The sequence below is a fragment of the Schistocerca americana genome, chromosome 7 (genome assembly GCF_021461395.2).
Source record: "Schistocerca americana isolate TAMUIC-IGC-003095 chromosome 7, iqSchAmer2.1, whole genome shotgun sequence".
In the NCBI taxonomy this organism is placed as follows: domain Eukaryota; kingdom Metazoa; phylum Arthropoda; class Insecta; order Orthoptera; family Acrididae; genus Schistocerca; species Schistocerca americana.
Window position 1 is genome coordinate 231,668,194 of NC_060125.1, and position 15,139 is coordinate 231,683,332.

The 15,139-nt window shown below is 41.0% G+C and overlaps 1 protein-coding gene across 1 annotated transcript in view; it reads right to left on the minus strand.

Annotated features, from left to right (window-relative positions):
• Positions 1–15,139, minus strand: part of LOC124622038 (probable ATP-dependent RNA helicase DDX10) — a 92,393-nt gene that overhangs the window by 30,209 nt on the left and 47,045 nt on the right. The window contains exons 9-10 of the mRNA XM_047147597.1: positions 7,154–7,330; positions 191–444 (exon numbers count right to left, since the gene is read on the minus strand). Coding sequence (XP_047003553.1) covers positions 191–444; positions 7,154–7,330 — 431 coding nt within the window. The remainder of the gene's footprint in view (positions 1–190; positions 445–7,153; positions 7,331–15,139) is intronic.

The following is a 15,139-nucleotide window of genomic DNA, read 5'->3' on the forward strand; positions in this document are numbered from 1 at the left end:
TGTCAGCCAGCATATCTGTGAAACTTACCAGATGTATCATATTAAACACTTGTGGGACTTCACTTAATAGGTCATACAGTCTCAGTATTGATACTGAAATCTGCTAAACAACAAAGTAGCTTACTAAGTAATAATGCACTAGCGAAACTCCAGTGCGCCCCAAAATCTGACTGACTGAAGCACAACTCACCACCGAGTGTCCAGTGCATGTCTCCAGCGGCACCATTACGGTCGTGGTCACTCTCACTGCTGCTGTCATCTGTCTCATCATGCTCAGAACTAGCTGCAACGCTGTCGTCTTCCACTGGAGCATCTACAGAATGGCTTGGAATTACCACTCTGTCCCTTCCAGATGCTTCAAGCATATGTAGCTGCTTCTGTCGCTGAGCTTTTTGGTACTTCTGTAGGAATCGAATTCGTGGTGGTATAGCCAAACCTAGGGACCTACAAGAGGACAAATTATGTAAAACTAATAACCAACAATAAACAAACTTAATCAAAATTGCAAATAAAAAAGGTAATTCACTTCCTCTCTCTCAAGAATAAATCGGTGACACACAAACCTCAGTTGTTAAGAATGATATTACAATAAGTTATGGTGAAAGGTTTTACACCTCTATGTACATAAATTGTACATAATAGCACAGTGAAGTGGAAACCTGAGAGAACATCTACTGAATAAACATTTTGGTGGCCGCAATTCTACAGACTACTGAGTTCAGAAAATGTCATTACGACATGCTAGCAAACTGCATGCATTTCAGCAAAGAACTTGCAGCAACATCAGTGTATACCCATACCATCATGGCTATTTGGCATTTGAGACATGAATTTCACTGGAGGCCATGCAGCATTCTACAATCAAATAAGGATAATATCAATTTATGTTTATAATCATAAAATACCATGTGATGAGAAGGCAGTACATGACAGATTGTGTACAAGAAAGGAGTGGTGTGGGGAAAAAGTAAAGCTAAGCAGTGAGAAATAATCTAGCAGAGGTTTGGGCCAGGAACATTGTGAGAGTGCAGGATATGCTGGAGAGAGAATTCTCAACAGCATAGTTCAGAGAAACTTATGCGAGAAGGGAGTATCCAAATGGCCTGCGTAGGGAAGCAGCTGCTGAAGTAATTTGTGTTGTAGTGTGCAGCATTTTCAGCAACTGGATGGTTTAAGGGTAGGCATTCATTGGAGTAGACAGTTGGTCACTTGTCATGCCTACAAAGAATGCTGTTCGGTAATTGCAGTGTAGCTGATATATAACATGGCTGCTTCCACATGTTGCTGTGCCTTTTATTCAACAGGAAATGCCTGTGACTGGACTGCAGTAGGAAGTGGTGTTTGGGACAGGTCTTGCACCTGGGTTAGCCGCAGGGGATGATCCATGGGGTGCAGCGTCGGGAGCAGGATTGGAATATGGATCTACGAAGATATTCTGTAGGTTGGGTAGGCGGCAGAAACTTGGATGATGTGGGTAGGATTATTGCTAAGAAATCCCTCATTTCAGGACAAGAATGCTACTTTGGGTGATGAGGATAAGAGTTTGTATAGGATATGCTTTGTCTTAGGGCATGACAAGAGGTAGTCAAAGTTCTGGTGTAGGGTGTGATTGAGCTTTTTTGTCTCGGGTGATACCGGATCATCAGAGGATGTTGACAGATGACTAGTTAACAGGTTTACTAGTATCTGGGCAGGAAATCTGTTATGGATGAGCTGGGTAGGATATGGTCTCTCACTAAAGGCTCTGGCAAGGTTATTTATTATTTTGAAAAATACCTGCTTTCCACTGCAGATGGTGAGGCTGTAAGGAAGAGACTTTGCAATAGAATGGGTGACAGCTGTCAAAGTAGTGGTACTCTTAGCCATTGGTGTGCTTCATACAAATAGACGTAGACGGATATCGACGTCTAAGAAGATGGGTCATTGAGTTGAGAAAGACCAGATGAAAGGAATTTGGGTTTAAGTCATGGGGGAAAGAGCAATGGTTGTCTTTGCTCTGAGTCCATATCCTGAAAACGTCATCAGTGCGTCTGAACCAGACAAGGTGTTGAAAGTATAGGAAGGATTCCTCCAGATGGCCCATAAATAAGTTGGCATTGGATGGTGGCATGCAAGTTCCCTGGCAGTACCACAGATATGTGTGTGGGTTTGGCCCTCTGGAATGTCCAGCGTGACCTTCGGCAGCTCCTCAAGGCCTTAGATCCACCCCAAAACCTAACACCTGAAGCCATCTCTTTCCTCACATTAGCAACCCCCCCCTCCTTTGCAGCCGTGCCTTCTATCTACTCACCAAAACCCACAAACCCAACTGCACAGGTCTCCCTACTGATTGCCTACCTTTGTACTGGATACAATGCTCCCACAGAACAGAATAAACCTCTGTCTTTGCTGACCACCACAACCAACCTCCCATCCTTCATTCAAGATACTGCTCTTTTCCTTAAGTGCCTTTCCACAGTTCCTGTCCCATTATCACCACTATTCAATCCTGGATTTTCCATTGTCAGATTACATGTTGGTCTTTGTGGATGCACCTGTGCCCACGGTCTTGTGGCCCTGGAACCCAGCCTTTTTCCAACATCTTCATGATACAAAATCCACCACCTCTTTCCTAAACCTCCTGGTCAACAACAGTCTAACCCACAAACATATGAACAAAACCATGGTACTGTCATGGATACTCGCACTGCATCATCCTGTGCCAACTTATTTATGGGCCACCTGGAAGAATCCTGTCTACTCAATCAGCACCTATATCCCTTGTCTGATTCAGATTCTTTGACGACATTTTAATGTCTGGACTCACGATAGGGACATGCTTTGTTTGCTCTTCCCTCCAGAACCTCAACACCTACTCCCAAATCCATTTCACCTAGTTCTTCTAAACTTATTGAGTCACCTTCCTAGATGTCAATCTCCACCTTTCAGTGGTCCATAAATATATCTGTTCACATCAAGTACACTAACCACCAATAATACTTCCATTTTGACAGCTGTCGACTATTCCATGACAAAAAGTCTCTTCTCTACGGCCTTGACATCCATGGATGCCACACCTACAGTGTAAAGAAGAAGTTGTTGAAATCTAATAACCTTACCAAAGCTTCTAATGACAGACACTATCCTGTCCAGCTCATCCATAAACAGATCCCTCATTGCACCTCCTCCTTTGACACCGTAAAACTGTTAACCAGGTAGCAACCAACACCTCTCTAATCATCCTGTATCATCCTAGCCATAAAAAGCTCAACCGAATCCTTCACCATGGCTTCGACTATCTGTCACGATGTCCTGAAATGAAGAATTTCTTACCTACCCACTTGACCCAAAGTTCTGCTGCCCATCAAACCTACATAATATCCTTGTCCACCTTTATTCTAATTCCTACTCCTAATGCTGCACCTGATGGAGATATTCTTCAGAAACAGATCCCCCCCCCCCCCCCCCCCCACACACACACACAAGCAAATGCAACTCACTCTCACTCACATGACAACAGTCACTGGCTGCTGAAGCCAGCCAGCTAGAGACTCTGGTCGTGTGTGTATGAGTTGCTTTTTGTGTGAGTTTGTGGAAGAGTTGCTTTTCGTGTGAGTCTGTGTAAGTGGGCAGGGGGGTGTCTATTTTTGACAAAGGCCTTGTCGGCCGAAAGCTCACTTTCTGACAGTCTTTTTTTGCGCCCATCTGTGACTCAGCATCTCTGCTACACGGTGAGTAGCAACTCTCCTTTTTCTAATGTTGTTACATTCCATCTTAGATATTCCATTGTTTGACTTTATGTTAAGGAGTGTCATTCAGTTCTTTCTTCTCCAAAAATGTTTCAGTGACGCATCTCAGCAATCAAATGGCAGTCCCGACAAGTCGGAGGCTGAAAAAATGCATGAAAACAATTAATTCAGAATTTTCTTCTGAGAATATTTTCACTTTTGACATAAAAGCTCATGTGTCAACAGGAAGAAGGTGATGGATAATAAGCTGAAGGGGGTACTACCAGTTATACAATTGTGGTGTTCATCTTTCCCTTCAGATATGGAAGTACCTTCTTGTAGGGCATTATCTTCTGCCACATATCTTTTTATGCCAGTAGTAACACTCAGATGTCTGTTAAACATGTGAAGTACTCATTCTAGTTCAAGTTATTTTAACCAAGTGTGCTTGTTTGAAATTATGGGGCAAGGGGGGGGGGGGGGGTGAGAATTGTCCCCTATTTATTTTAGATGATGAGGTGAGTGTGGTAAATGTCTTTTGTTTTGAGTTCTGTGATATCCAGCTTAATCTTTTATGCAACAGATTCTTAGGTTTTACAAAGTTATTTTTAGTTCAGTGATCAGCCAGCCACACAAATAGTTGTAAGTTTAGGCTTTTCTCTATTAATCTTCGCCCATGATACTATTTTTAACATGCTCAACTTTAAGTATTTCGATCTGGCCACTAAAGACTGCAAAGACTGATGTTGAGCAACAACAAACAGGATAAAATAACCATTGCATCACCACCACCACTGTTGGCTAGTTATTATCTTTATTTGATGATTTTCTGCTGTTTCATACTACTTCTACCTGGCAAGTAATATTAGTGATCTACTCTGCATATCCGCAGACGGTAGATTGCACAGATGAAAGCAAAATGGGAGGATACTTATTCACCAGTTGATGAAATAATTGTTAGAAAGTCTTAGTAAGTCTTGCTTGCTACAAAGTTATAAACCAATTTTAAACTCCCTGCAGCAATATTGGAAAACCTTTACCTTTCAGATGAATGAAAGGCAGCATAAATCTGAATTCAAGAACCATATGTTTCTTGCATTAGGCTCAAACCCATTCTTCTTTCTGGGCCAGCCTATGACATTAAAACTGTACAGGTTAGAATGTTACTTGAGGGACTTTTCTCATATACGGTTGTTTGCATTAAAACATCATATGGTATTTTATGATTCTAAACATAAGTTGATATTATCCTTGGTTGATTCTAGAATGCTGTGTGGCCTGGCAGTGAAATTCATGTCTCAAATACCAAACAGCCATGATGCTATAGGTATACACTGATGTTGCTGCAAGTTCTTTGCTGAAATGCATGCAGTTTACTAACATGTCTTCCTCCTCCTCCTCCCTGTGGGCATCCCCCCCCCCCCCCCCAATGCTTCTCTCCTCTTGTTCTTGTCCCTTCCATGTCTCTTGTCATCTCCACCTTCCTTTCTTTTTCCCCCCTCCCCCCCCCTCCTTTCACTTATCTCTTAATGCTCTACCCTCTGAACTCCTTTCGTATTATTGTGGAGCAGCTTACTCACCTACAAAAAGATCAGCTGCACTCCATCCCGTTACCCTCTCCTTGCCTAGTGTGTCCTTCCCTACTCCCTTGCCACCTTCATCAGCCTATGCTATGATAATTCATAACCTGTCTTGCTAGGGCCGTGGGAGAGTGTGTTGGGTGTCTGTGTGGTCGTTTGTGTGAATGTGTGTACTTTTACTGCAGAAAGGGCAAGAGCATGGATGCTAGTGCAAATACTGTTTTCTGTTATGTTTTTCTATGCTCCAAGCATCCTTTTTTGCTTTCTACCTAAGACGGTTAAATGTGGTCTCACTATATTTAACAACAACAACCACAACCACCACCACCACCACCACCACCACCACCACCGGTATCATAACCTTCATTTGTAAGAAGCCTACTGGCATTTATTTCTTCCTCCTGCTCCTTCCATAGCTTCTTTTGAATATGTCATGATTTCCAAGGAGGTGGTCAGGCAGTGAAGTAAGTGAAGTGAAATGGCCACCATTAAATTTTATTTCTTGGTTGTCACAATTATTTGGCAGTATCTTCCAAATATGTTGTGATTTGTGAGGTAGTGGTTCAGTAGGAGCTAAGAACATAGCTGTTGTCCAAATATGCAGTCAATTTCGCATCTATAACAATGTGAGAGTATGACAATATTCTCCATATCTTGCTTCCAAACATATTGTCTGTTTGCTGCTTTCTTACTGGCTCCATAAAACCAGCAGATGGAACACCCCTTTCCCTCCCATCATACCTCATGGAAATGTTGACAACATTGACCCTTATATAGACTTTTACCAACTCCAGCAGAAATGTATACTGTTGTTGAGTATTTGTCCTACCTTAAGGTCAGTTCAATTTTGACAACAAATGGATTCAAACTGGATTTTAAATGAGGTACACATTTACAAAATACATGGTATACATTTCCATGGGTGGCAGCAATTGAATTTTGCTGTCCACTCACCAGTACCCTCCCCACATTGGCCCCAATTTTCAGTCAAGCTGATGTTACTATTCCCTCCCCCCTCCAATCTTTCCAAATTCTTCAAAATAAGTGTTAATGTGATCTCCATTGCTAAAGCTTTATATGTAAATGTATGATGCTCCCTGTACTGATCTATAATGCAATATAAAAACATTGACATCATCAGTGGTAGTTTAATCTGCAAATGTAAGATAACCCTGTATTTTTCTAATGACAAATCTGGGGAAAGAATTTCATCTTAATAGGTGGTGGTGGTTAGTGTTTAATGTCCCATCGACAACGAGGTCATTAGAGACGGAGCGCAAGCTCGGGTTAGGGAAGGATTGGGAAGGAAATCAGCCGTGCCCTTTCGAAGGAACCATCCCCGCATTTGCCTGAAACGATTTAGGGAAATCACGGAAAACCTAAATCAGGATGGCCGGAGACGGGATTGAACCGTCGTCCTCCCGAATGCGAGTCCAGTGTGCTAACCACTGCGCCACCTCGCTCGGTCATCTTAATAGGTAAATATCATATTTTGTGCAAATAAAATGACTATAATGTATACTATTTACATTCTGGCAGCTGATCCTTCTACTGCCTTTTTGTGATTAATTGTTAATACTGCACTCAAGAGTAAAATATTTTATAATAAATATTATTTATTTATCAACTAGGAACACAACAAAATTATAACCACAGTACTTGTCTGTTCCTGAACACCTTTTCTGTTTGATAAACAGTGTTTATCCACATATATGTTTTGAATCATTCTGCACTTCCACTAATTTATTACTCACTACAGCATACAAAATGAGACAATATGATGGAATCAGTGTGCTTTCCATACTTTAATCCTCTATCTAGTAACATCTAGATAACATTACAGTGTCTTTCATGTATCTTACGTACTTGGCATAAGCATCAGTATCTAGTGTTTCGATGTTGAACACTGCTTTGTCAGCCATTAGGAAGACAGACTTTAGGTAAGCAACAAATGCCCGCTGGGCACTCTCCTTTAGGGCAGGGTCCTGGGCCAGCAGAGCCTCCAACTTCCGCTGTGGCGACTGCAGCTTGTTTGGGTTAATCCTGGATATGAGAAAAAGTGAAATTCATCTTCTGTTAATGAAATTTGTGATCATACAGTCTTAATTTCAAGGTGAAAGTTGATTGTAATGCCTAAGGACTGAAATCATTGTCTACCAGAAGGAACTCAAGCAATTTACCTCCTCTAATGGCTTCAATACCATCAGCATGTTGAGCTCTTATCTGCATTGAAACAGTCCATATTGATGTTACTAGTTAAAATTGATCATGATCCATTTTGTATCTGACCAAAATGATAAACTTTGAAAAATTTAGATAGTGGCAATATTTCTTCCCATGTTTCATACACAAGGGGAAAAGGAAGGATACAAAATAAATATGGTTAAATAGTACCCTCCACCACACACTGTTTTGTGAGTTGCAGAGCAAGGTGTACCAATAGACAGACAGCACTTTGAAAAACTATGCTGTCATGCAGGATACAGGTTTAGTTCCAGTTTAGGGAAAGCCAGTAGACAAAAAAACAAGTACAGTCTAATCTTCCTAATTTATAGTTCAAAGGACTTAAAAAAGAAGTTCCAATAACTGAGAGTTAAATGTAATGAAAGTTTCACTGACTGAAGTGGCACCAGGAACAAGCAAAAATAAAAAGTTAAAAAGTCATACTACAGGGTGATTCAAAAAGAATACCACAACTTTAAAAATGTGTATTTAATGAAAGAAACATAATTAACCTTCTGTTATACATCATTACAAAGAGTATTTAAAAAGGTTTTTTTTCACTCAAAAACAAGTACAGAGATGTTCAATATGGCCCCCTCCAGACACACGAGCAATATCAACCCGATATTCCAACTCGTTCCACACTCTCTGTAGCATATCAGGCGTAACAGTTTGGATTGCTGCTGTTATTTCTCGTTTCAAATCATCAATGGTGGCTGGGAGAGGTGGCCGAAACACCATATCCTTAACATACCCCCACAAGAAAAAATCGCAGGGGGTAAGATCAGGGCTTCTTGGAGGCCAGTGATGAAGTGCTCTGTCACAGGCTGCCTGGCGGCCGATCCATCGCCTCGGGTAGTTGACGTTCAGGTAGTTACGGACAGATAAGTGCCAATGTGGTGGCGCTCCATCCTGCTGAAATATGAATTGTTGTGCTTCTTGTTCGAGCTGAGGGAACAGCCGTACTCAATAACACAAAAAGCTTTCTGTTGAGCGGTCGCCATCTTAGCATCAACTGACGCTGACACCTCGTCAACAGCGCCTCAAGCGAACAAATGTACAACTAAATGAAACTTTATAGCTCCCTTAATTCGCCGACAGATAGTGCTTAGCTCTGCCTTTTGTCGTTGCAGAGTTTTAAATTCCTAAAGTTGTGGTATTCTTTTTGAATCACCCTGTATAGTTTCAATAGCATATGTATTTTTTTACAAATGAGAGCAGAAAAAAGCAACTAGAGCATAAATGAAAAGAAAGCTGATTTGTTTACCATATAATTACTTTTTTATTTAATTTAACATTTCAAATGAAAAGCACAAACAAATTTCCAAGAATACATCAGCAAATTTTAACTCCATTCATTTTTTCATGGTGAACAAACTGTTCAAAGCTCTCAATTTCTCAAAAAATCATCTTAAAAATGAAGTTACCTCTTTTTTAAAAAGTCAGTGAGCCATCCCTCACTAGTGGTGAACCCTTCAAGACCAGACTAACAGTGAATGACAGCCTTTTTTTAAGTATATAACCTCAGACAGATATGTTTTGTTCCTTACACTGATGAAGCAACAACAGTCAGTATTTTTCAAGTGGCAGTATCTGACTTCAACCAGTCTGCTTTCTCCTTTTATGACACTTTTCAGCAATCTTATCTCTCTGCTTCAGCACTGTTGACAGTGTGGATGATAGAATCCAGAAACTTTTCATTATACCCTTCTCTTAATTTTTAGTCTGATTAAAATTACTTGTCAGTTGACACTTCATGCGTTGGAGTTTGTTTGCTCCAATCAGAGAGGCTCAATGCCACGACTGAACTGCTCATCGCTGTCAAAATGCCACAGCAATGAATCAGTTCACTGTCAATTCCTTGTTGGGTTTTGTTTCTTGGTGTGTTTGGAACTTTGGATCCCAATTCGTGGCATCATGCTTTTAATTCACATTTCATCAGATTGATAACAATCATTCTGGTCACAAAAATTGGTGACTGCCAGGATAGCAGTATGCTGACAACAAACCCCTCCACATCTGCATCCAATGATGTCTACTGGCTGAGGATGACATGGTGGTCGGACAATACCACTGGGTCTTCCAAGGCCTGTTCGGATGGAGTTTAGCTCATAGATAAAACACACACACACACACACACACACACACACACACACACACACAAATGATGCCAACAAAATGCGCACCTTTCACACACAGCATGAATCAGTCACTGCTGGATCCTTCCGTGCAAAATACGATTCGGCATCACACATACAATTATCACCATCATAGAGATCGGCCTGCATTAGATAAGCTCTGTACGTGAGGACATACTTCTTGAAGGTGGCAAATCAGAGTTGTGACTGCTTCTGGAAAGTCATAAATCTAACAGGAAAATGCAGGACAGCAGCATAGTATAGTGGTTAACATACATTTCTGACGTTTAGAGGGTCACATGTTAGATTCTCGTCACATCTTTGAAAATTTTCATTTCTAAATCATATAAAGTGACTGAGTGTAATTTTTATTCAGTTAATTGGTTTAAATGTAATTTTTTCATTTATAATACTTTGCTGTGTCAGTTTCATCATTAAGATTTTACTTCCATAGGGATCCAAGTCTTTAATAAAAGAATACACTGTCCACTGTAGGTGGTATTGTGCTTTATTAAGCTGTTAAATAATTTTGGCGCAAGCCATTATCAAGCACATCTGCTATGCCATTTATTACATATCATGTCCATCACATTATTTTATGTCACATTCATACAAGAAGCTGACGAGTACAATTTGTAATACAAGACATAGCAAATGTGCTTGATAGTGACTCATGGCCAAAATTACCTAATAGCACAATTTTAATAAAGCGAAATACAGCCTACAGCAGACAATGCATTCTTTCATTAGTTTCATCATTGTATTGACTTTTCCTTTGCTCCTATTTTTTTCTACCTATCATTCTTATAACCTGTAACTGGGACTGCTCATCGATTGGCAAAAAGGCACCTAGTGCAGCCAGTGTGAGGATGTTTCAGATAACTAACGAAAGCGAGAAGTTACTGGTCACTTAAAATTAGCTGTTGACAGAGCAGCTAACACTCCCATCATACCTCGTAGAGGCCACTTCCAACATTGCTCCATGTTATTCATTAACAGCACTTGTGAAGTGACCCGCTTTATTTGTGTATCGGCAATAACCGAGCAGTAACTGGCAGCCAACGTGGCAACACTGTAGCAGCAAGTGACAGACATCACTTAACAAGTAATTTTAACCAGACTATAAATTCCACAGCATCCATAAACTGTTTCTTTTTGGTGAAAGTCAAACACTGTCATTTCTTCGAAGTAATTTTCAAAACTGATATATGTACCATAATAATTATGGATCGCTCAGAAAGCAAATGTTTGTCATTAACAGTTGAATGGCACAACAATTACCTTAACAACTGGCAAAAAAATTCAAACTGCCAGGTGTCGGAGAACTACTGACTTCGAATTCCAGACTGTTCGCAGAGCAGTATTAGCATGATAATTGCTTTGATTTATCGAATATACAAAAACACACAGGATTTCTTTGATTTGTCAAGGATTTTTTAAAGTGACTTGAAAACATGTTTCATTATCGAGATATTTGATTTATGAAGGTTCAATTTACCAAGAGTCAAATGTGCTAAATTAAGGTGTGGCTTATCTGTGCAACACTATATATTTCAGTATACTGTATTTTTGCTTCACAGAAACTTCAACTGTAGTGCTCATTCATTAGTTCAGAATAGGGCAACACTATTGTTAATGTTTGGAAATTAATTACTGTCTATGAGGTAACAATGTAATCACTTTCGGTTGTTGATGTTTCGTTCAGGTAGTGACTATCATCATCCTTATAGTTATGTTATTTTACACAAGACAGGCCCATTTTTCTCTCAAATTATTTATGTGACATAAATTTTGTTTTCACCAAGAGAAAGAACATTTCTGAGCTAGAAGAGGGGGAGAAAAAGGAGTGGAAATGGAAGGTTGAAAAGATATCATCAGGAGTGGGAATCAATACAAAGCAACATGTAACCTGGAATAAAAATCATAAGTTCAATCAGTATGCCTGCATGAGAATGTGACAAACTGGATGTTCAGTTATAGGATGTTGAGAGTCAGTTTCATGGACAATTTGAGGATAGTTTAGGGACTTTTCCCATATTCATCTCATGGAATGTTGGCCCTGGGCTACATTTTACACAAACAGTTCAAAAAAGTTAGGTTCCAAAAACGATTTTTATTGCTTTAATTATGAGAGTCAATGTTAAAAAAGTAGGTGTGAAGAGAATGCAATAAATCCATTAATTTGGTCAGACTGAAGTGTTATAATTAAATTAATAACAATAGTATAAAATAAAATCTCAAGCTTTCAACGACTACCTCCATCATCAGTGTCTGAGGCTGTTCTGACTGCTGCGAAACTGACAAAGCTCCCACATTTATATCCAAGTGACTGCATCTGATTCGCTGGATTACATCATTATGACATAACAAGAATAGTGTGTACTGAGGCAGTGCTCTCTATGTGCATAGATAATGTTTGCACACTCTACTCAGCATTTCTAGCTATGCCACCACTCGCATCAGACGGTAAGTTACAAGACGTCATCCTCTGTGCTCTTCTTCTTCTTCTTTTATGAAGTGCACATTTCCATGTGCTGCTAAGTGCACAACTGGTGTTGCAACTGAAGTTTTTATCACAGAGTCTAATTTCCACTGCTTTGATGCAGCAAGCTTATCACAAACTTTTTATCCAAGTAATCAGTCATGAAAGACGTCACAGTCAAAATAGTGTCAAAATTGAATAAATTTTTGTAGGCAGGTGTTGACCTCAAGAATCTCGGATGTTTTTTTACATGTCTCATTGAGGGCAACATCTACACGCATGGCATGAACAGAACTGTACCAAACAGCACAGTCGCATTCAGCGACGGAGTAATGTAATTACCAATGTTCTGAGTACTGTTGATTGGGCATCCCCTCCACTACTTGTGAGCTGCGGGTGGATACTTTTTTTGTGTTTAGGCAGTGCTTCATAAATATTAGAGCACAGTCCAGTCTAACCCCCACATATCTTGGATTATGACAGTGCTCCAGCTCCCTGCCACCCCGCACGACTTAATTTTCTGTCAGTGTCTGTTTCATTCATGAAAAGCATATATTTGAGTTTTAGCCGGATTCAGTTTCAGGTGGTCGTTTTGGTAGTCTGCCGCAAGAGTGCGGAGTCCGTTATTTATGTGTCCCTCTACTGTTTTGAAGTCTTGTACTTTGTAGTAATGTTGCAGGAAAGTTCTGGAAGAATGTAAATGCCTATGTCCTTAATGGTGCTGGCAGGATTAACAGTGCTAGTGCTGCATTTGGGCAGGTGGACTAGGTTTTGGTGGGGTTAGTGATGGGTGAGGTGGGTAGAGGAAGAGGGAGGCTGGAGGCAGGGCGAGGGATTGGGAGTGGGTGGCCAGCGGCTCTGAGAGAGGCAGCTGGTTTGGTGGCTAGGAATGTGGGGAGGGAGGGGTGGCAGGTATATGGGTTAGGCCGGTATTACACTATCAAATTTCTTTGTCAAAGATGTGATCAAATATTCCATCAAATATACTTAAAGATCTTTGACACAGTGCTAGAAGGGGTATTACACTGTCATCGTATTTTTCGTCAAAGTTCGAGATGGCTGACAACAACAACTTGTTATTAACCACAGCAGGTGCATGTACCACAGTTGTACTGTGTGCACATGCGGAAGAGAAGCAGGGGAAAAAGGAAACATACCTGGGTGAAACCGTGGGTTTTACGATGACATGATAAAAGCATTCAACAAAACTTGTTACGTGAAATTATAGTGGAGGACGTCAAGTCGTACATCAATTACTTAAGAATGGATGAGCATACATTTTTGTATGTGCCCAGTGAAGCGTATCCTCATATCACAAAGCACAATATTCACTTAAGAACTGCTACATCTGCAGAAGACATGCCCACTGTAACACTGCGATTCCTTGCTACAGGAGAGGGTTAGGTTAGGTGAGGTGAGGTTAGGTCAGGCCAGGTCTCCAATCTTCTTAACCTATTTACGTATTCAGGGTGACTTACGTTGTAAAGCGCCTCATCGCCTTCATACATCTCTATTAATTTTGTAGTTGTCGGCACACACCAACTGACACTACAGGCGACAGAACGCTGCAGCGATCCTAGCGCTCCATGTGGTAACATGTCACATTACAGTGAACAGAAGACAAGCGACTTCTTTGATCAAATGTCCAGCAAGGCCCTAGATTTGATCAAATATTGGACGACATTTGACAAAGTTCCCTATTACACCATCAAATATCTTTGACAAAGATTTTTGACAAAGAAATTTGATAGTGTAATACCAGCCTTAGGCACGTGGTGCACAGTTGTGGGAGCTGGTGGGCAGCAGCTCACACTGAAGGTGTCACGAGTTGGGAGAAGTCAACACAGTGAAGGGAGGGAAAGGGTGTGGGGCATCGAGTTATTGGAGATTGAGGCCAAAATGACTACAGGAGTGGAGGATGCGTTGTAGGGGTGACTCCCACTTGTTTAGTTCAGAGAAGCCAATGGTCGAGAGAATGATCCAGGTGACCCGCGTTGTGAAGCAGCCATTGAAACAGCACGTTGTGCTCAACTGCGTGTTGTGCCGTCGGGTGGTCAACTCTGTCCTTGGCAACAATTTGGTGGTGGTCATTCATCGTGGTGGACAACTGGTTGGTAGTCAAACCAACAAAAAAGAGCTGTGCAGTATTTGTGGCAGAGCTGATGTACGACATGGCAACTTTCACACACGGCCCAGCCTCTGACTGGGCAGGATAAGCCTGTAATATGACTGGAGTAGGAGGTGCTGGATGGGTAGATGGGTGGACAGGGCAGGTCTTGCATCTTGTTCTGCCACAGGGAAGTTCTGTATTCTAATTAATCCCTGTGTTCCTTTTTTGTCTTAGATGTATATGCTTGCTTTCGTACTAGAGATACTCTGAGAGTAGAGGTGCAACGTAAGGCTCCTTCCAACACGAAAATGAATTGTGTTCTCACACTGGAATGAGTTGATGGCGAGATTAATGTTTAACAGAATGGCTCCCAGAGCAAACTTGCAAAAATGGAAATGGGTTGGGGATGAATGAGAGATGTTGACGAAAATTTTGTTTGTCTTTGATACAAGAAGTTTGGCTGTGGGCATTGAGTTGGAAGTACTTGTAAGCAATAGTTCTGCTTCTTTCCATTAGATCACAATAAGCAACTACAATACGATGTTCAGAATGGTTGTGAATTTCAGGAAGCACATAGCTCATGTGTGGGGGTAGTTGGAGTGAAAAAATAGGAATGGATTTAGGGCAGAAGTTCTGGGATGGGTCTGGGATTTGAATAGGGATTACAGGTTATATAGGACTTCTGGGATTGGCTCACTACAGAAGGGCTTGTAGGTGGAAGAGTCAAGAGTTAGTGGATACCTTCCGTCAGGTAACCTCAGTGGCTCGGTATGACAGTGGTGGAGGCTTTGTATACTGGAATAAGGAAGAACTCATCGTCTTTTTTAAGAATGTGCTACCCCTTCTAATGAGTGGTTTCAGTTCTTGGGAAGGGAACTAGGGGAAGAAGGGGAAGCCTG